This window comes from Mytilus edulis, chromosome 4 (assembly GCF_963676685.1).
Source record: "Mytilus edulis chromosome 4, xbMytEdul2.2, whole genome shotgun sequence".
In the NCBI taxonomy this organism is placed as follows: Eukaryota; Metazoa; Mollusca; class Bivalvia; order Mytilida; family Mytilidae; genus Mytilus; species Mytilus edulis.
The window spans coordinates 33,019,556-33,042,419 of NC_092347.1; the positions used below are offsets into that span (position 1 = coordinate 33,019,556).

Here is a 22,864-nt window from a genome sequence, read left to right on the forward strand (position 1 = left end):
ATTTATTTGCTCATTTCTTTTAAATAAATTACAAAAATGTTTAGGTATAGATGGTAAGGAGTATAATTGTGTTGTAACCCAAATGAATAAAATTATCTGTAGCATTATAGAACTACATCACAACACACATCTTTACTTCTGTAATATAGTCATTTAATTCAATATATTCTGCATGATGTATATATTCTCAACTTGCACAATGCCAACATCCGTACCTTACATTGCACTAATTTTTCACAACAAAGTAGTATACAGGTTGTCTTGCAGTTGTTATAGCTGAGATACCCATTGGTTTCACTTTATTGGTTTCACTTTACTTCATGATGCATTTATTATTTTTAATATAATTCGAATATGGTGAGTATATTTTCATTTTAATTTTGTTGTTTTGTTGTTTTGTTGATTAAAACCTCATTTATAAAAAAAGGATTGCATGAAAATCAAATGTTGTTTTATCTTCTATACAGCATACCACTTCACCTTTATAAAAATTGGTCATAATGTTCTGACTACAACTGCTTTCAATTTATCTGTATATGGACAACCACACTTGGAGCTCCACTCTTTCACTAGGAACCCAATATTGGTACTTAATGGGAGCAATCAGTACGTGGAATTCAGTAACAATTCAAACATTGGCTGTCTGAACAACCTGGCACATTGTCAGTCAGGATTTACCATTGAGGTCGATGTTAGTCTGACCAAGGTCAACCAGCAGCAGAAGACTGTGATTATCTCCAATAGCAACCAATACCTGAACGAAACTGGAATGGCACTATACTTCTTTAATGGATATCTGTATGGATATGTCAGTACTATCCACCAAACATGGAAAGTGGATTACAAGTTTAAAGTAGATATGGATAAGTATCACAACTACCAGATATCATGGAGTGTGACCCATGGATTGACACTATTTATTGATGGCCATCAAGTGGCATCTACCACATATTCCACTACCCACAAGTACACATTAATTCAGCATTCCTTGACAATAGGAAAACTACATTCAGTGTCTTACACAACATCAATGAAATTGACAGCATTAACGATCTGGCAGGCATCTCATCAAGTCCTCATACAACAGGGAACACTTACTACAGGTATTGAGGTGTGATTGCTTTTTACCATGTGTGCATAATATATATAATTAGATGTGACTGCTTTGTAGGTGAAATTTTGTTTCAAAGCAGTATGAAAAGATATACTGTGATTGCTTTCTAAATTATAGGCAGTGTGTATATATATATCAATAGATGTGATTTTGATTTTTTGGTTCCAAAACAGCAATCAAAAATACTTGCTTAACTTTATGGAGAATTTTGAAGAAATGTGGTTATTCATCTGTAAACTGCATAGTTCTTTACATTGATGAGACAAGTGTCTCTGTGAATAGCACTGGTCATGAACTTCAAGCATGAAGAAAAATTCAGAATAAGTGAAAACTTAAACTTGAGAAAACTTACTGCACTGCATTAGAACAGAATCTAGACTATAATTATTTTGTCAGTAAGCACATTTTCACATGTTATTTTTTAGGCATCAGTGTTTTCTGTTTTGGAACCTTTCTCTAGCTTTAAGTTTATAGCCATTATTAATAATCTTAAATTGCATGTTGGACAGTAATGACTGTATAGTTTTAAAATAAACTTGAGATAAAGACTGTTGATGTTTCAATATTAAATTTAATGTAAATAAAAGTTGATTTTTATTTAATTAATTAATTACATTTCCATGATTATAAATGCTTACTATAATACTGTGGATTCATTAATTTTTCGTGGGTATCAATTTTCGTGGATTGCTAAAAACTTGCATGTTTGTGGATGTTTGTTTTCATAGTTTTGATAATACATGTATCTGTATATTAAGCCTATTAAAAATATGATATTCGTTGAATATTTGAATTTGTGGTTCACCTGTACCGACTAAACCCACGGAAATTGGTATCCAACGAATAATAATGAATCCACAGTATATCAGAGAATCAAATATAGAAAAGTAGGTATTTTTTTTTTGTGAAATATAAATCAAAGAGAATAATTATATATTTCATATTTTATTTTATTGAAATAGTTAAGAAGTTTGTCTTCTAGTTTTATTGTTGAAAAAGATCTTACTTCAAAAATTGTGTATCTACAGCTGGTACTTCTGATTCTCCAACAACATTAAGTTCTAAACTGCCAACAAGTTCTGCATCAACAAAGATACCAACATCACCAAGTTCTGCATCAACATCAACAACAACTTCTGGAACAACTCCTACAACTACAAAAGAAACAACAATACCAGATACCATAGCAACAACAAGTTCAGAAGTCATCAAGACACACCATTTCAGTTTTATTGCAATCAGCCATAATATTTTAACCACATCTTCCTATAACTTATCTGTCCATGGCAGTCCGCATTTAGAGCAGAATTCAGTTCTTGTCCTCAATGGAAGCAATCAGTTTGTAGAATTCAGTAATAATTCAAACCTTGGCTGTCTGAACAACCTGGCTATTTGTCAAACAGGATTTACTATCAAGGTCAATGTCAGTCTGACCAAGGTCAATCAGCAGCAAAAGATAGTGATTATCTCCAATAGCAACCAATATTTAAATGGAACTGGTATGGCACTGTACTTCTATAACGGACATCTATATGGATACATGAGTACTCACAACCAAACATGGAAAGTGGATTACAAATATAAAGTAGATGTCACTATGTGGCATAAATACCAGATATCATGGAGTGTGGCACATGGTTTAACAATATTTATTGATGGCCACCAGGTGGTAACCACCACACAAGCCACTATCCACAAATATACCTTATTTCAGCATGCCTTGACAATAGGAAAACTACATTCAGTTTCTTATACAACATCAATGAAATTAACAGGACTAACTATTTGGCAGGCATCACATCAAGTCCTCATACAACATGGAATACTAACTACAGGTATTGAGGTGTGATTGCTTGAATATAGGCAGTAAATATACATATACATAGAAGTGGTTTTGCTTTGTAAGAAATATCTGGTTCCAAAACAGCAGTAAACATAAGTACTAGTTTCATTTTGCAAACCTCTATACTTTGTTTAAATTTCAGAACTATGGACATAGATTTATTAAATCAGCAGTAAAAAGTTTTTCTAAGTTGTTGTTTCATTAAAAAGCAGTTGGTATCTTTATGATTAAAAATATGAAATTTACTAAGCTGTATTAAAAACAAAATATGCTTTTTATGATTTCGTGTCTAAGCTTTTTTTCACATGATGATTATTTTTATTAAGTATATAGTTGTCTGTTTTGGAACTTTTCCCTGCCTTTGAGTGTTAAGCAAATTATAATCATAAATTGCATGTTATACAATAATTTTTTTTTATAGTTGTAGATTAACTTTTCTGATATATTACTTAATGTAAATGATTTTTTTTTAATTAATACAAATTTCCATGATCCTTTATGCATACTGAAATGTTCAAGAGAAATAGACAAAAGAAGGTATTTTTTAAACAAAAAATAATTAAAAGAATACTGATATTTTTCATATTTTTTAATTTAAATTTGAAAAGTTGTGAAGTTTGTCTTTTAGTTTTAATTTTGAAAAAGATCTTACTTCAAAAATTGTGTATCTACAGCTGGTACTACTGATTCTCCAACAACATTAAGTTCTAAACTGCCAACAAGTTCTGTAGCAACACAGATAACAACATCAACACCAAGTATAACATCAATGTCAACAACATCTTCTGGAACAACTCCTACAACTACAAAAGAAACAACAATACCAAGTACAATAGCAACAACAAGTTCAGAAGTTATCAAGACACACCATTTCAGTTTTATTGCAATCAGCCATAATATTTTAACAACATCTTCCTATAACTTATCTGTCCATGGCAGTCCACATTTGGAGCAAAATTCAGTTCTTGTCCTCAATGGAAGCAATCAGTTTGTAGAATTCAGTAATAATTCAAACCTTGGCTGTCTGAACAACCTGGCTGTTTGTCAAACAGGATTTACTATCAAGGTCAATGTCAGTCTGACCAAGGTCAATCAGCAGCAAAAGACAGTAATTATCTCCAATAGCAACCAATATTTAAATGGAACTGGCATGGCACTGTACTTCTATAACGGACATCTATATGGATACATGAGTACTCACAACCAAACATGGAAAGTGGATTACAAATATAAAGTAGATGTCACTATGTGGCATAAATACAAGATATCATGGAGTGTGGCACACGGTTTGACAATATTTATTGATGGCCACAAGGTGGTAACCACCACACAAGCAACTATCCACAAATATACCGTAATTCAGCATGTCTTGACAATAGGAAAACTACATTCAGTTTCTTATACAACATCAATGAAATTAACAGGACTAACTATTTGGCAGGCATCACATCAAGTCCTCATACAACATGGAATACTAACTACAGGTATTGAGGTGTGAATGCTTTAATATAGGCAGTAAATATATATATACATAGAAGTGGTTTTGCTTTGTAAGAAATATCTGGTTCCAAAACAGCAGTAAACATAAGTACTTGTTTAATTTTGCAAACCTCTATACTTTGTTGAAATTTCAGAACTATGGACATAGATTTATTAACTCAGCAGTAAAATTTTTTCTAAATTGTTGTCTCATTAAAAAGCAGTTGGTATTTTTATGATTAAAAATGTGAAATTTACTAAACTGTATTAAAAACAAAATATGCTTTTATAATTTCGTATCTAAGCTTTTTTTCACATGATGATTATTTTTATTAAGTATATAGTTGTCTGTTTTGGAACTTTTCCCTGCCTTTGAGTGTTAGGCAAATTATAATCATAAATTGCATGTTATACAATATTTTTTTTTTATAGTTGTAGATTAACTTTTCTGATATATTACTTAATGTAAATGATTTTTTTTTAATTAATACAAATTTCCATGATCCTTTATGCATACTGAAATGTTCAAGAGAAATAGACAAAAGAAGGTATTTTTTAAACAAAAAATAATTAAAAGAATACTGATATTTTTCATATTTTTTAATTTAAATTTGAAAAGTTGTGAAGTTTGTCTTTTAGTTTTAATTTTGAAAAAGATCTTACTTCAAAAATTGTGTATCTACAGCTGGTACTACTGATTCTCCAACAACATTAAGTTCTAAACTGCCAACAAGTTCTGTAGCAACACAGATAACAACATCAACACCAAGTATAACATCAATGTCAACAACATCTTCTGGAACAACTCCTACAACTACAAAAGAAACAACAATACCAAGTACAATAGCAACAACAAGTTCAGAAGTTATCAAGACACAATATTTCAGTTTTATTGCAATCAGCCATAATATTTTAACAACATCTTCCTATAACTTATCTGTCCATGGCAGTCCACATTTGGAGCAGAATTCGGTTCTTGTCCTCAATGGAAGCAATCAGTTTGTAGAATTCAGTAATAATTCAAACCTTGGCTGTCTGAACAACCTGGCTGTTTGTCAAACAGGATTTACTATCAAGGTCAATGTCAGTCTGACCAAGGTCAATCAGCAGCAAAAGACAGTGATTATCTCCAATAGCAACCAATATTTAAATGGAACTGGTATGGCACTGTACTTCTATAATGGACATCTATATGGATACATGAGTACTCACAACCAAACATGGAAAGTGGATTACAAATATAAAGTAGATGTCACTATGTGGCATAAATACCAGATATCATGGAGTGTGGCACATGGTTTAACAATATTTATTGATGGCCACCAGGTGGTAACCACCACACAAGCCACTATCCACAAATATACCTTAATTCAGCATGCCTTGACAATAGGAAAACTACATTCAGTTTCTTATACAACATCAATGAAATTAACAGGACTAACTATTTGGCAGGCATCACATCAAGTCCTCATACAACATGGAATACTAACTACAGGTATTGAGGTGTGAATGCTTCCTCATATATAAGCAGTATGAATATATATACTTAGAAGAGTTCTGTTGTTGCTTTTTAGCTACAATCATTTTGATACTGTATTCCTGTTATTGAATGAAATAAATTCATGAAATTTATTGTTTGTTTATTAATCTGTAGAATTTATGTAAGGAAAAACTATATATTATGTTGAAAAGCTACTTTAATGATAGGATAGTTTAATTTTCATAAAATAAAAGTCCTTGATAATATTAGTTCCAAGTGGAAGAAATATTCTTTTATATTATATCTGGAAAAACATATTACAGTATTTGTTTCATACAGAATTAAGGGTAAAGAATGTTTGTTAAAATAGGAACAAATATTATGGCATTGTTTATAACAAAGTGTCTGGGGAGAACTTCTGTTAGGGGGGAACAAATACATGTTGACAGATCAAGTGTTGACAAACCAATTGGACATAAGGCCATAAGTATTGAAATGCACTGTTTTAATCTTTTTTTTTACACTACATGTACAGCTAATTAATTTGAAGATAAAGTAACTTTGAAGAGAATGTTTTGACAAGATTTCCTTTTAACTGCTCTGTTTAACTTTTATATATATTTAGCTACTCTAATCTTAGCATGGTTTGAAATAGTATTGCTATTATGTAACAACTATTTTTATGCCCCATTTATGGGCATTATGTTTTCTGGTCTGTGTGTCCATTCGTCTGTCCGTCGTCTGTCTGTCCTGCTTCAGGTTAAAGTTTTTGGTGGAGGTAGTTTTTGATGAAGTTGAAGTTCAATCAACTTGAAACTTTGTAAACATGTTCCCTATGATATGATCTTTCTAATTTTAATGCCAAATTAGATATTTTATCCAATTTTCAGGGTCCACTGAACATAGAAAATGATAGTGCGGATGGGGCATTCGTGTACTTGGGACACATTCTTGTTAATACATTATTTCAGTTCTATTGGATCAGTATTTTGAATTCAATACTTCCAGTATTTTATATAACCATTGACAACTTAATACAGATTTTAATAAACGGCAAATGAAACAGTTAATGAATATGTGTTGAAATAATTGTGCCAGGTATAATGCCAATGTGTCAAAAAATAAAGCTGTATTTACCATATGCACTCAATTGTATTTCAGATTATATCTAAATGTATTTTTATATTTTGATTGACTTGCTGTGTTTGCTTCCTTTATGCATTGCTGCTTAAATCATTAGTACATGTATGATCATGTATAAAAAAAATATATAAAATTTTAGTGACTTTAAAGATTCCCATGTTTGATATGAGATTTGCTGCTGTTAACTTGTTAACAGAATTTACTCGACATAATTTTTTAGAGAGAAGTCTAGTTTGCAAAAGCGGAAATTTACAAGTGTTGAATTATACAAGAATTTTGAAAAAAGGAATGAATAATTTTTTTGACGTTTCTATTTGAAATTTTATGAATATCTTTAATAAGCTATGAAAAAAGGAAAAGGTCAAGACATGGACATAAAATTTGATTGCTTGTAAATATGTATAATTATGTTGCCATTAAACTTGTGTTGATATTTTTTACACAGCCATGCCAACAACTACTACATTATCACCAACTACAACCAAAATGGACATTCCAAAATTTGAATGGAACTTTGTGAAAATACCACACAGTCAAACCATCATTGGATCGATGTTCAATGCCACTGTACATGGAACAGTCAATGTAAACGCTTCAGTAGGATTTAACTTCAATAATACGAACCAGTACATTGATCTTGGAGTACATAGCAATTTATGTTTTGGAAATCTCAGTCTCTGTTCATGTGGACTGACGATCAAGATTACGATTATGTTTACCAAACTAGAAGAAAACACTGTTATTATATCTAGTGGGGCTGAGCAAGCTACTGGAACAGGATTAGCCATGGTTTATCGTTATGGACAAATCCATTGTATGGTATCTACAGCAACAGATTCATGGTTTACTGAATTCAGCCGTGAAAAGTTTATTTATCACCAGGTTCACCAAGTCATTATAACATGGTCCCCTGCTCATGGTCTAAAGGTCATAATTAACAATTATGTGATCAGCTCTGTGACGAAATCGATTAAACATCGAGCTATAAAATCTTTCACAGAGCACATGTACATTGGAAATACACCAACCGTCAAGTCATTAACGTCATGTAATTATTTCATGTCTTCAGTTATTATTTGGCATTGTTGGATAGATAATATTGTTGGAGAAGGGGAGCTAACTACACCAATTCCAGGTAAATTTGAAGTTTCAAAGTCAATAAACAATATTTAGCTTTCAATTTACATACAATTATTAGAATAAGAAGGATTGCTGCAAAAAGTAAATATTTTTTGTATATAATTGCTAATGTTCTTTCTATTACAACTTACCAGTAATTATTAATACTTGTATATGTTTAATCAATTGATATTAATTGAAGATATTTGAGATGGTGAAGAATATTCACTCAATACTTTTTAGGTATCAGTTGAACATATATAATTATTAGTGTAGGAAATTCAATTTTGTTAAGATTTAAAACTTATGCTCTCAAATTTGATACAAATCTTCATTTCCTTGTGGGGTATAGGCAATATTTTGTCATGGTTTCTAATTTCACTGAGTATTGCAGTGTAACAAACCTTTGTATTTTTTACACTTTTCAGAAACCACAAAGGTACCAGTGACAACTCCAGTAAAGACAGCGCCACCTACTTCACCTGCTCCAGCTCTCACTACACAGTTCTGTAAAACAGGATATGTTTGTAAAGGTCAGTAGTATGTTTTTGTTAAAATATAGCTCTTTTATGATTGTTTTATAATTTTTTAGTTTATAAACCAATAGCTATAAATGATTTTTATTATAATATTACAATTGTTCTACTAGTCAGAAATTTGAACTAACTGCTGTAGAAAGCAGTCAAGTAGTGAAAGTGCAAGGTGATAAAATAAAACATACTTACAATCCTATAAGACTTTAACTCCACTTAAATGATGTTGTGACAAAATCAGTCTATCAGTTTGTATAGGTATATTATAGTCATTTCCATGTTGAAGGAACTGTTATTATTTTGAATTGCTATAAACAAGTCCATACAAAGCTTTCATATAGTTTTTCTTTCTAAAAGTATTCAATATTCATAAGAATCAGACATTATGTGAATTAAAATTGAGAATGGAAATGGGGAATGTGTCAAAGAGACAACAACCCGCCCAAATAAAAAACAACAGCAGAGGGTCACCAACTGGTCTTCAATGTAGCGAGAAATTCCCGCACCCGGAGGCGTCCTTCAGCTGGCCCCTAAACAAATATATACTAGTCCAGTGATAATGAACGCCATACTAATTTCCAAATTGTACACAAGAAACTAAAATTAAAATAATACAAGACTAACAAAGGCCAGAGGCTCCTGACTTGGGACAGGCGCAAAAATACGGCGGGGTTAAACATGTTTGTGAGATCTCAACCCTCCCCCTATAAAATTGAGAAAGGAAATGGTGAATATGTCAAAGCGACAACCACCCGACCATAGAGCAAACAACAGCCGAAGGCAACCAATGGGTCTTCAATGTAGCGAGGATTCCCGCACCCGTAGGTGTTCTTTAGCTGGCCCCTAAAATATGCATAATAGTACAGTGATAATGGACGTCATACTAAACTCCGAATTATACACAAGAAACTAAAATTTAAAATCATACAAGACTAACAAAGGCCAGAGGCTCCTGACTTGGGACAGGCGCAAAATTGCGGCGGGGTTAAACATGTTTATGAGATCTCAACCCTCCCCCTATACCTCTAGCCAATGTAGAAAAGTAAAAGAATAACAATACGCACATTAAAATTCAGTTCAAGAGAAGTCCGAGTCTGATGTCAAAAGATGTAACAAAAGAAAATAAATAAAATGACAATAATACATAAATAACAACAGACTACTAGCAGTTAACTGACAAGCCAGCTCCAGACCTCAATTAAACTGATTGAAAGATTATGTCTTCATCATATGAATATCAGGTACAATCCCTCCCGTTAGGGGTTTAGTATCATACTATCATAACATATATGAGAAGAACATAACCCGTGTCATGCCAACAACTGTAAAACATTTCATATTCAGTAAAATATGTGTAAAATTGCAATATGTTTGTAGGAAGTGTCCATGGGGAGATAATCATTTTTTCTTTCAAAAAGAATAATATTTTAGGTTATCTCCCCATGGAAACTTATCAATAGCATATTGTTATTTCACACACATTTTACTGAATATATGATGTGTTATTAAAAATGATATCTGATTCTTATGAATATAGAATACTTTTAGAAAGAACCTGATTCTTATGAATATAGAATACTTTTAGAAAGAAAAACTACATGAGAGCTTAGTTTGGACATTTTTATAGCAATTCAAAAATAATAACAGTTCCTTCAGCATGGAAATGACTATAATATACCTATACAAACTGATAGACTGATTTTGTCACATAGGATTTCTGGTTTTCACCCAGATGGCCCGGGTTAGATTCCCGGCATCGGAGCTTTAATTTACCGACCGTGCGAGGGCTGAAAAGCCAGTCAAGGTCGTTAAACACTTCCATATATATTTTGTCACAACATCATTAAAGTGGAGTTAAAGTCTTATAGGATTGTAAGTATGTTTTATATTATTACCTTGCACTTTCACATTTTGGCTGAACAATTTGTTTAATATTCTGACCAGTTTGAACAATTTGGCTTAATAAAACAAATAGCAATTTGGTGAATGAGTTGCAATTGCTGGAGAACAACACTAACAGTCAAGTCACTGTAAACACTTTTTTCAAGAGGTTATTGATGTTTAAACTGAAGATATTAACTCACAAATTGAATAATAAAAGTCCAAAGAACTTTTATGTTTAGTTTGTGAGTAGGCCACCCAGTACACACATCAATAACTTCTAGAAAAAAAGTGTTTTATCCTTAAATATAATTCTTAACTCAAACATTTGCAATTTCTAATTACATTTTTTGTTTATTGACCACTATATATTTACCATCAAATGCATAATTGGCATGTCATAATTAAGAAGTTACTTTCTGAAATCCTTAAACTTTCAATTAATGGAATAAAATCTAAAATGAATTAACATCAACCTCAAAAACTTCACTTTAATGAGATATATCCAAATTTGAGGCATAAAAGTCACTGAAGACTTTAGCTTGATAGTTATCATTCATATGATGTCATCTTTTGCCATGAAGTTAACGCCTCAAGATCATGCATGAACTTCCACTGAATTTTATTTTATTTACTCATAATCTCATGTGACTTGTCTGTAGGTGTTGCTTATCACGCACCTATTGCAGTTTATTCGACATTCTAACCAATTGCAATTTATCAAACCAAACTGTTCCAAGTGGTCAAAAATTTTAACCAACAAAATCGCAATAAAGTCAAGGCGATAAAATAAAGCAAAATTACAACTTTATATGTCTGTAGGTAGTTCCCTTTACCATCACCGATTGTTCAACCAGATTGTAAAACTGACCATAGAATTTGAATATAAAAATTGAAAAGGGACAACACCTATAGTCAATTCACATTAAAAAAGTATGAGGTACAATGTGTATTTGCAGTAGCACTTTGTACCTCATGTTTTTCGTCTGTCTTTTAATCAAAATTTCTTACTATTAGAATATTTGTAAGTTGATATCTTCTAGATGATTTGTCAACCCATCCAACATGGAAACCAACCAGTCCTAGCAAACAGCCCACTACACTGAAACAGACCCAACCAACCAATCCACCCACAAAGAAACCAACTAAAGCCACCACACAAAAACCAACTGCAAAACCAACCACTCCTAAACCAACTAAAAAACCAACCACTCCAAAACCAACTAAGCCAACTACAAGACCAACAACACCAAGACCAACAACTCGAAGACCAACCACTCCTAAACCTACAACACCAAGACCATCCAGACCAAGTTATGTCACCATCCCACACTTGAGACCAGGGGTCAGCAATACAGGAGTAGCCTATTTTAGTTGTCAATTTGAAAAGTCGAAACAGCCAAATGTAGAGTTTGAGGTTTGTCTGAATATTAATGGGAAATGTGAAAAGAAGGTGTTAGTTGGTGGATCTTACCAGGAAGTCAAATTCACCATTGTAGAAATCAACCAGAATCTATTTAAGAAACAGGTTGGTTTAATCTTCAACTTATAAAATCTGAAGAACAATTTATAAATATGTTACAAAAATATATACCATGTAGATAGTGACTTACTATAAATTTATAAAAGTGAGGCAAAAGATTCAAAGAATCAAAATCATAAGTTGAAAAAAAACTGACAATGCCATGGAAACACATAAACAACATGAAACGACAAGCAACAATACTCAAAACACAACATAGAAAACTAAAGACTGAGCAAAAGAAATGACACTAAAATCAGGGAGTGATCTCAGGAGGCCAGGAAGGGTATGCTCCACATGTGGAACCTGTTGTGTTTCTAAAGTAAGTAATGTTAGTGACATTTAAAATGAAGCATGTTTCCATAACAGTGTTCAGGTAGTATGTCAAAAATAAGCATTAAAGAAAATAAGAATGGTCTATATAAGGTGAGGTATACGTTATTGCACAACACCTTAAATTTCAGATAGTTTATATCAGCTAACACTTCATGTTATTGAATCATAATCATGCAAAAATGATGCAAGTATTTCTTGAATTAACTTATTTCAATTGTAGTTTAAAATTAGTAACATAATTTTAATCTTCACGTTTTTCTCACCCACAGATAACCTGCACAATACAGGCCAGATGGAAAGGTCAGATTCTAGTGACTCCAATCAAGACTAGTAATATCATTACTCCTGATATAAAGGTAATTATATGATAAACAAAATGATGTTGACTCATTTCAATTTTCTAAAGGCAGACATATATTAGTATCATAGTACATGCACATAAGATATACCAGTACAAAAGGTTATTATTGCGCTATTCTTTAAAAATACCCCATTTAAAAGCTGTGCACCTTCAAAAATAAAGTTTTGCAACTATGTCATTCAAAATCATATTTTTCATAAGTGAATATTAAATGCCAATTGGAATATGATTATGTATAAGAAAGTGCAGAAGATTTTTTGTAAATCAAAGTTACTTTTTTTTTGTCTCCAGCTATTCCTAAAAGGTGTAGGGATTTTCTAAAATATCATAACTTTAAACTTTTATACTCAATGTAACGTTTTTGTTTAATTTGTAGATAGTTACAGGTAATTTAGTGCTAACAGAGGGACACCCTACTGAGCATCTTGTCGTTAATGTCACAGCTCCACCTCAAATGTTCTGTTGTCAAGGTTGCCAAGGAAACTGTAAGGTTACCATAACAACCCATGCTAACTTTGAGAGATTTTACCAAAGATGCACCTCCCACAAATACATTCCAGAAGTTGTGGTTGGATGGGCAGGGACTTCCCAGTCACCTAATCAGAACCAGTGTGGTACCTCTGTTTCCCAGACAACACATATATCGTCATGGCAACAAACCATAAAAATTCCAGTAAAAGCAACAGTGGATGGGCGTATTGACAGGAACACACACAATCATTTTACTGTACAGGGCCATGTTGTTAACCAGCCTAAGCCATCGATCACCATTAAACCACACACACTCAATGTTGGACAAGTACAGGTAATGTCACTGAAATTATGATGGGGGGTCTCATTGGGGGGTTCCGATCCCAGATCCCGCTTACTGTTTTGTCAGATTAAGTATATAGATTACATGGCCATAACCTATAAAATAATCTGTAGAAATAGTATGCTTAACAATAATGAATCGCAACCAGAATATTTGTTATTTTCCCTCTCAATTTGAACTTTATTTGAACCTCTAAGTTTTCCATTCGATCATGTGCTTGACATCATCGATGTCAGCATACTGTTTAAATAGGTTACAAAAGTAGTTTTTGAGTGTAAACCAGCGAAAAAATTCTGAAGGAGCCATCAAACACATTCAAAGTACAAAAGTATTTACAGATGTGCAAATTATATAAAAACAATATATATATGATCCTAATCTTCTAAGAGGCTTCATTTTTTTTTATCATTACACATCCTTCAATTTTTGGGTAAAAATTGCATGAAATGCAATCAAAAGTCTATGGTATTGACTTGATATCTAAATCTTCCAAGGTTTAACGCTACCTTTTAGATACACAAAATATAGAACATTGATCGTAACATGCGTAACATCCTATACATCGTACCCATAAACATTTCCAGAAATTTTTCATAACTTTTGCAAGGTGCAGAAATCTAATATCTATTTTAAATTATCAATGATATCATTGTTAAAGTAATCTTTATAAATCATAGTTATCTTTCTGTGTCCAGAATTGTAGTTGAATCAACTTCATCCAATGCTTAATACAATGCATATTTAGTTTAACTTCTAATTGATAAATTAAGATAATCTTTACTATTTAGTGCTTACAAGCACCTTGGTATTAGTTGTATTCGGCTGTCAATCAATAGAACATGACTGACAAAAATTATTGGTAAGCATGATATGCTATTGTGGTTATGACGATGATGCTTACTTATAAAAGACAGAGGTTTCCCAATTATTATTCTTTCCTTTTCATGTTAACATTTATTTTAACATGGGTGAAAAAAAACATGTAAAAATAAATATTGACATGAAAATTCTATTTTTGCATGGTTATTGCTTTATGACCAATTAATATTTGATTTTTCAGATAACTGCAAATAATGGTGATCACCATGCTCAATGTAAATCTCTCAATGACCCACATATGACAACATTTGATGGAAGGTAAGGGACCGTTATTGTTATAATGGTTACAAAAATCTCACTATGATTTTCAAAAGACCACATTTAATGGAAGGTACAATTTATAATTTCTTTGAAAAATTTCTTTGAAAATTGAATTAAACAAAAAGCTTTCGAAAGAATAATCAGTCAGGAAAATTTAATGCCAAGTGGCAATTGTTTTAATACAACATTTTATTTTGCAGACGTTATGACAACCATAATGGAGGTGAATTTACCCTGTACAAACATACCTCCTTGCCTTATGAGGTAAGATATATAGTTTTGCCAAATTTCTTCCAGAAAGCTACATTATCGCTATTTTACCAAATTTTGCTAGAAGTTGATCTTGCCGATTGATAATTTACTTTCTCAGCACAGTAGAATGATATGAAAAATTATTGCTAGAAACTAAGGGGGCACATGCCATTGTCAATGAAAACAGTGATGTGGTTTTAGGCAAAATAGCGTTAAGCAGATTATCATTGGTCATCACAACTGGATTGTTTTTCTCACTTTCGTCGTACTGGCTAAAGCCAGAAATTCAATCTCATTGAGATGACGAACAATTATCTATAAAAACAAAGCTGAATGATGAAGAACTGCAATAAAGTATTGGTTCCTGAATTTATATTTTTTATGCCCCACCTACGATAGTAGAGGGGCATTATGTTTTCCGGTCTGTGGCTCCGTTCTTTCATCCATCCGTTCGTTCGTCCATCCGTTCGTTCGTCCATTCGTTCGTTCGTCCATCCGTTCGTTCGTTCGTCCTGCTTCAGGTTAAAGTTTTTGGTCAAGGTAGTTTTTGATGAAATTGAAGTCCAATCAACTTGAAACTTAGTACACATGTTCCCTATAGTATAATCTTTCTAATTTTAATGCCAAATTAGATATTTACCCAATTTCAAAGTCCATGGAACATGGAAAAAGATAGTGCGAGTGGGGCATCCATGTACTTTGAACACATTCTTGTCTATACTAATTTGAAAAATATAAACTTCTTTTAAGATTAAGATGAAATCAAATCTGTGTTTGCTTGCATGGATTTGTTTCAGACAAACTTGTTAAGAAAGATTTATGTTATTTTATAATTTTCAGGTTAGAGCTTTCTACACAAAATGTTCAAGCAGAGGACGAGCCTACTGTAACTGTGGAGCAGCCATTAAATCAGGTGATGATGTCATCACGTTCCAAACCTGTCAGAGAAGTGGAAATAATGGTCAAGGACATGGTCATGGAGGCATCCTGGGATTTTTATTTAATGGACTAACAGGCCACGGACATGGTCATCACCATCACAGTACACCTGCTAGGATATCTGTCGAGCTGTATAAAAATGGTGAACTGACACCTGGTACTGAGATCCGACGTATAGGGTGTGGCCAGAAATACCAGGTCTGTTTTTCTTCATTTTTTTATTATCAGATAATAAACTAGAGGCTCTCAAGAGCCTGTATCGCTCACCTGATTTACTTTGGTTTTTGAAATTATATAAAAAAAGACAAAATTTGGCTACAAAGTAACAACAATTGGCCAGCACCTCAAAAGGAAAGGAACACACATGTTTGGTTTCATTCAATTCAGTGGTTCTGTAAAAAAAGAAATTGTATGCATTTCCAATAGGGTCCTATGTTAAACTCAGTCCCCCACTGGTGGCTATCTTGGATGATGGATCGGCTACAAAGTAACAACACTTGGTCAGCACCTCATAAGGAAAATGCATGCTATGTTTAGTTTCATTTCATTCAGTGGTTCTCTAAAAGAAGTCATTTGTATGCATTTTCCGTAGGGTCCTATGTTAAACTAAGTCCCAGCTGGCGGCCATCTTGGATGATGGATTGGCTACAAAGTAACAACACTTGGTCAGCACCTTATAAGAAACATTCATGCTATGTTTGATTTCATTCCATTCAGTGGTCCTCTAAAAGAAGTCATTTGTATGCATTGCCCGTAGGGTCCTATGTTAAACTAAGTCCCCTGCTGGCGGCCATCTTGGATGATGGATCGGCTACAAAGTAACAACACTTGGTCAGCACCTCAAAAGGAAAATGCATGCTATGTTTGGTTTCATTCCATTCAGTGGTTCTCTAGAAGAAGTTCAAGATGTAAAAAGTTAACGACGACGTCGACAACAGACGACGACGACAGACGACGGACGCCAAGTGATGAGAAAAGCTCACTTGGCTATTTGGGCCAGGTGAGCTAAAAAGGGTAGTTTTTCTTTAGCTATTATGTTATGTCTCACTAATAGCATAAGATTATCTCTTTCAGTTTTAAAATTAAATTAATGCTCATTGAAAATTCCTATTGCTGAAATTAGCATTCTGTGCAAAAATGAACATTTTGTTCTGAATAGATTAAAGTTACACAAATTTTGGTGTAATTAGATTTTGATATAGATTTTGAAACCTTTTATTTATTGTAAGAGAACTATCTTTTTAAGCTGCATTTTATACCATGACAGGTGATTTTGCCAACAGGAACTGTTGTCACTGTTCAGTCCAGTGGAACTCAATTCATTAATATTTGGATAAATCCATCCAGTGTTGATAGAGGTCAAACTGAAGGTAAGAGGTCAAATATTTATGATGTAAATGTTATTTTTGGAATATGAAAACAAATTAAACTTAAATTTGGTTAGCCCTTTGTTTATAATTTTTTTTTTTGATAATAGAATTTTAAAAATTGCAAGAGTCTCAAGATAGATAAGACCTAGTAGTGATAACATGCCATTTGTGGAAAAAAAATATATAGTTAGATTTCATGAGACATATCAGTGACAAATACATTCAGATATAGAAGATATCTTTGATAAAAAGTTTTAATATTAAATCTGTTACATTGAATTTAACATTTTAAGGATTGTGTGGATCTTACGATGGAAACAGGTACAACGATGTATTCTATCCAAGCAATGGTCGACCAGACAACAATAAAAATCCTACACCATTCTGTATGAAATGGAAGTAAGTAACTACTTTCTCTTACCTATATTTGAGCATTTTACAAATTTGTTAGACACCCACTTTCTGCATTCAGATCCTATGAATGACCACATTGGGTATGCTTAGTAAGACAACAGTTTTCTGTTGCATCCTTGATGGATATTATGTTATTAACCGTAGCAAATATGAATAAAGTATCAGTAAATGTTTTTATGCCCCACCTACGATAGTAGAGGGGCATTATGTTTTCTGGTCTGTGTGTCCTTCCGTCCGTGCGTCCTTCTGTCTGTCCGTCCGCCTGTTCGTCCGTCTGACCCATTTCAGGTTAAAGTTTTTGGTCAAGGTAGTTTTTTATGAAGCTAAAGTCCAATCAACTTGAAACTTAGTACACATGTTCCTTATGATATGATCTTTCTTATTTTAAAACAAAATTAATCTTTTGACCCCATTTTCATGGTCCACTGAACATAGAAATTAAAAGTGTGAGTTTCAGGTTAAAGTTTTTGGTCAAGGTAGTTTTCAATGAAGTTAAAGTCCAATCAACTTGAAACTTAGTACACATGTTCCCTTTTGGTTGATCAATTTACTTTTAAGGCCAAATTAGATTTTTTACCCAATTTCACGGTCCATTGAACATGGAAAATGATAATGCGAGTGGGGCATCCGTGTACTTTGGACACATTCTTGTTAGCATCTCTGTCTTCCTTGTTTTCTCCATGTTTTTCTTGATTTGTTTTATCATATATATGTAGGACTCTAAAGTGCGATGGGGACGCTAAAGTATGATGGTCTACGCTAAAGTATGATGCCTACACACGCTAAAGTGCGATGGTCCGCGAAAGTAAAGACGTAATAAACGTACTATTGATTATGACGTGAACAGTCTTTTATACAAACAAAAAATGAACATGTTGAAAGATTAATGTAGAATATTTGATTAATAACTTTAAAGCAAATGTCCATGACTTACTCAGTTTAAACATAATAACTGTGTTGTGTCGGCTGAAGCAAATGTGGGTTGTTTTCGGTGCTAGAAGAAGGACTTTTATCCTGTAGTCAACCATCTTACTATACAGATACGAAAGTATACGCATAAATATCCTTTATCCTGTTTCTATTTGAAGCTAACAGATACATTGAAATCATTGTTTATGTTGCAGTTTACTTTGCCGTCCCCGTTCAAATATTGATTTTAATGAAAAGTAAAGTAGGTAACAGGTACGTCATGTTTCCATGCGTAAATCATAAATTGTCTGCTGAAAATTAGAACGAATTTTGTATTTGTAATTTACAATGACGTCGACTTTGAGAGGAGATGTTCACATTAGTGATATACTGTGTGAACGGCAAGCTACACCAATTATCCAAATATGTGATACCGGCCTGAATTAAAAAAAAACATACACAGGATACATGTATATAGATTTTTGTCAAACCTAAATTACCATTTTAGCAATTATTACGTGGTCATTCTTCTTAATTTAAAACAATGATCACTTAAGACTACCGGTAATTATAAAGCCTATCAAATATGTCATAAAACCTTGTACTAACTTTTGCAAGAAGACTATTTTTTAAATCCGTGTTCTTTAATACTTTAAGCCCTTTTTTAACATTACACTTTTAGTCCATCGCACTTTAGCGTGATTAACCATCTATTTTAGCGAACAAACAGCCATCGCACTTTAGCGTGATACACCATCGCACTTTAGCGTAGACCATCGCACTTTAGCGTGACCATCGCACTTTAGATTACCATCGCACTTTAGAGTCCTACATATATATGCTGTAATTTCAGAAATTTGTGTGTGCATTTATTATTGCAATTGTTGAATTATGCACAGCAGAATGAGATAAATTTCTACAAAGAAATTATGCTTTTGATATTTAAGTTAATATATTTTTTTTATGATAATAAAACCCATTGCAGTTTTTTGTTTTTACAGTGTCATATTTTATGAAATTTTTCAGACAATCCCAGACAATATTTTATGGTGTCTCGGCAGAGAAGTATAACTACATAAATACATTCTGTAGCTGTATACAAAACAAGGAAGTGTTCTGTAACCGTGGACATGGTATCATGACATGTGCTAAATCAAGTATGTATACATTGGTTATGTCTGGTTGTTACAAGATTAGTTTTAGTTATCAAACCACAACTTTACCACCCTGGCATTTAGACTTTTTATGCCCCACCTACGATAGTAGAGGGGCATTATGTTTTCTGGTCTGTGTGTCTGTTCGCCCGTTCATTCGTCCGTCCCTCCGTTCGTTCGTTTGTCAATCTGTCCCGCTTCAGGTTAAAAGTTTTTGGTCAAGGTAGTTTTTGATGAAGTTGAAGTCCAATCGACTTCAAACTTAGTATACATGTTCCCTATGATATGATCTTTCTGATTTTAATGCCAAATTAGAGGGTTTACCCCAATTTCACGGTCCACTGAACATAGAAAATGATAGTGCGAGTGGGGCATTCGTGTACTGGGGACACATTCTTGTTGTTTATCAGTGTAATAATTGCCATCATTAAACAATTACTGCCTTTTGTTGTACTCAATAAATGAAATTGTTTAATTTTATATCAGGATATGACATAACTTCAACAATTCTAAGACAAGCTAAGATACCAAATATTGGACACAGACACAGAAGAGATGTAGCTGAGGATGATACAGTACTTACTACTACTGTTATGCCTGTTCAGGTAAGTGTCTTAAATAATGTAAACCAAATTATTTTCACAGATACTTTATTTATGGTGTAACACTTTCTATCCTATTGCAGAGCAATTTAATTTTGCTATTTTCATATTTACTTAATGTAGTTAATAGACAAGGAAAGAACTAGGTTTTAAATTTTTCATGATGAAAGTCGCAAACATTAGTTGGTGTACTGTAAAATAAAAATGTTTCTTGTTAAAGAGTTAAGAATTAAAAGTAGTTAAATTTTTTTTACTCCGTCACTTCAAACTTGAATTTTATTGTTAATAGTTGGGTACAAACTACAGATATATAGTTTATAGTGTTGCACATATCTATTATCTGGCAAAAAGAGGAACTTAAGTTTGTTACTAAATGATTTGATGCAGGTTGTTATGGTCTTATAGATTATTGTTGATCATCTCAACGAGATTGATTTTCTCGCTTGTGCTGGGACGGCGAAAGTGAGAAAGGCAATCGAGTTGAGATGACCGGTGATAATCTGTTTATCGCTATTTTACCTATGATGACGGTGTCAATTTCATGTCAATTTCGTTAGTAACGCCACGTACCTGGTTAGTTTCTAGCGATTATTTTCCATCTCAAGCGAGTAGCATGATATGAAAAATTATCACAAAAAAAGATTAAAGGAAAAATGCACAAAATAGCGATAATGTGTGTTATCAAATAATGTTGTATAATGTTTCAGCCATGCATATAGTTGATAGCAATCTGTTATAAATACTTACGGTACTTTTCTTTGTAGACAAATATAACGACCATCAATTACACCTCTGCTGAAGCTTACAATAGATGTAAAGAACTGGTAGAACAAAACAAAGCAGTACAATCGTGCTGGAGTACTGTTAACAACACTCTCTTCAATACCAGTATGGAAAACTGTGCTGCTGATTTAGTGGTAAATATTTCTATTTATTGTTGGAATATATTATAAAAGTGGTTAAAAAAGAGTATTATTATTTTTAGTATTCTAAGCACAGAACTAGAGAAATAAGATAAGATAATAGGAATTAGGAAATATATTTTGAGATAAACATCAAAAACAACATTAAGATATAAAAAAAAAAGCAAGCACTGACCCATTCCAAAGTTGGACCAATGTATTTGTCCTGTTTCAGGTTAAAGTTTTTGGTCAAGGTAGTTTTTTATGAAGTTGAAGTCGAATCTGCTTGAAACTTAGGACACCTATTCCCTATATTATGATCTTTCTAATGTTAATGCCAAATTAGAGTTTTAACCCCAATTTTATGTTCCACTGAACATGGAAAATAATAGTTCCAGCTTCAGGTTAAAGTTTTTGGTCAAATTAGTTTTGGATGAAGTTGAAGTCCAGTCAGCTAGAAACTAAGTGCACATGTTCACTTACTTCCCTATGATATTATTTTTTTGCCCAATTTTTATGTCCCATTTATGGGCGTTATGTTTTCTGGTCTATGTGTCTGTTCGTTCGTCCCTTTGTCTGTATGACTGTCCGTCTATGCCCCATTTATGGGCATCATGTTTTCTGGTCTGTGCGTCCATTTGTTTGTCCGCTCGTTCATTCGTCCGTCTGTCCCGCTTCATGTTAAAGTTTGTGGTCGAGGTAGTTTTTAACAAAGTTGACGTCCAATCAATTTAAAACTTGGTACACATGTTCCCTATGAAATATGATCTTTCTAATTTTAAATGCCAAATTAGATATTTTACCCCATTTTCATGGTCCACTGAATATAGAAAATTATAGTGCGGATGGGGCATCCGTGTACTATGGACACATTCTCGTTTTAATTGTAATGCTAAATTAGAGTTTCGACCCCAATTTCATGGTCCTTTAAAAATGATAGAGCAAGTTGGACATCTATTTACTATGGGCATATTTTTATTGGTGCAATTTTCCAAGCTTTGTCTAGAATTATCCATTGTTTTGTAGGTCTATATACATGTACAACTTAAATTGATAGCAATTATTTTTAGCTTACTGTATAATACCATTTTAAAGTTAAAATGTTTTAATGATATTTATTAATACTTTAAGGACTCTGGAGATGAAGTTTGGGCCAATGGTTATATCACTGATGTTGTAGAGGAATGTCTAAATACTCTGGCTAACCAGCAACAAATTGTTGATGGCAAAGTCATGCTACCAAATGACACTGAAGTTGTTAATACAACCGAACTTTGTCAACAAGACTGTGGACAACATGGAGAATGTATTGAAGGTAAATGTATCATCCTTCAGGGGAAGGGGTGTAAAAGGTGTGTGTGTGTGGGGGGGGGGGGGGGGTAGGGATTAATGGGACTAGAGGGGGGGAGAACACTAGTTTAGTTGCCATGAAACTGGCTTATTGTATAGTTAGGTGATGGGGCTGGGCAATTGGGATGAAAGTGGGTAACTATTTTAATTGAAATTAAAGGATTTTTGAGAATAGCATAAACAAATGAATTCTTCAAAATTTTGGTA

The 22,864-nt window shown here is 33.0% G+C and overlaps 1 protein-coding gene across 3 annotated transcripts in view; it reads left to right on the top strand.

The window, feature by feature from the left end:
• The window catches only part of LOC139519499 (mucin-3B-like), a 65,104-nt gene that overhangs the window by 33,410 nt on the left and 8,830 nt on the right, over nt 1-22,864 (top strand). The window contains exons 15-32 of one of the 3 annotated variants that reach the window (XM_071311613.1): nt 468-1,103; nt 2,143-2,949; nt 3,632-4,441; nt 5,122-5,931; nt 7,505-8,194; nt 8,607-8,711; nt 11,636-12,120; nt 12,720-12,806; nt 13,188-13,616; nt 14,686-14,762; nt 14,966-15,029; nt 15,858-16,154; nt 17,224-17,326; nt 17,620-17,725; nt 19,676-19,806; nt 20,290-20,408; nt 21,170-21,322; nt 22,439-22,622. In XM_071311613.1, the coding sequence (XP_071167714.1) occupies nt 468-1,103; nt 2,143-2,949; nt 3,632-4,441; nt 5,122-5,931; nt 7,505-8,194; nt 8,607-8,711; nt 11,636-12,120; nt 12,720-12,806; nt 13,188-13,616; nt 14,686-14,762; nt 14,966-15,029; nt 15,858-16,154; nt 17,224-17,326; nt 17,620-17,725; nt 19,676-19,806; nt 20,290-20,408; nt 21,170-21,322; nt 22,439-22,622 (6,093 nt within the window). The remainder of the gene's footprint in view (nt 1-467; nt 1,104-2,142; nt 2,950-3,631; nt 4,442-5,121; nt 5,932-7,504; nt 8,195-8,606; nt 8,712-11,635; nt 12,121-12,719; nt 12,807-13,187; nt 13,617-14,685; nt 14,763-14,965; nt 15,030-15,857; nt 16,155-17,223; nt 17,327-17,619; nt 17,726-19,675; nt 19,807-20,289; nt 20,409-21,169; nt 21,323-22,438; nt 22,623-22,864) is intronic. The other 2 variants (XM_071311614.1, XM_071311615.1) reach the window with 2 other exon arrangements.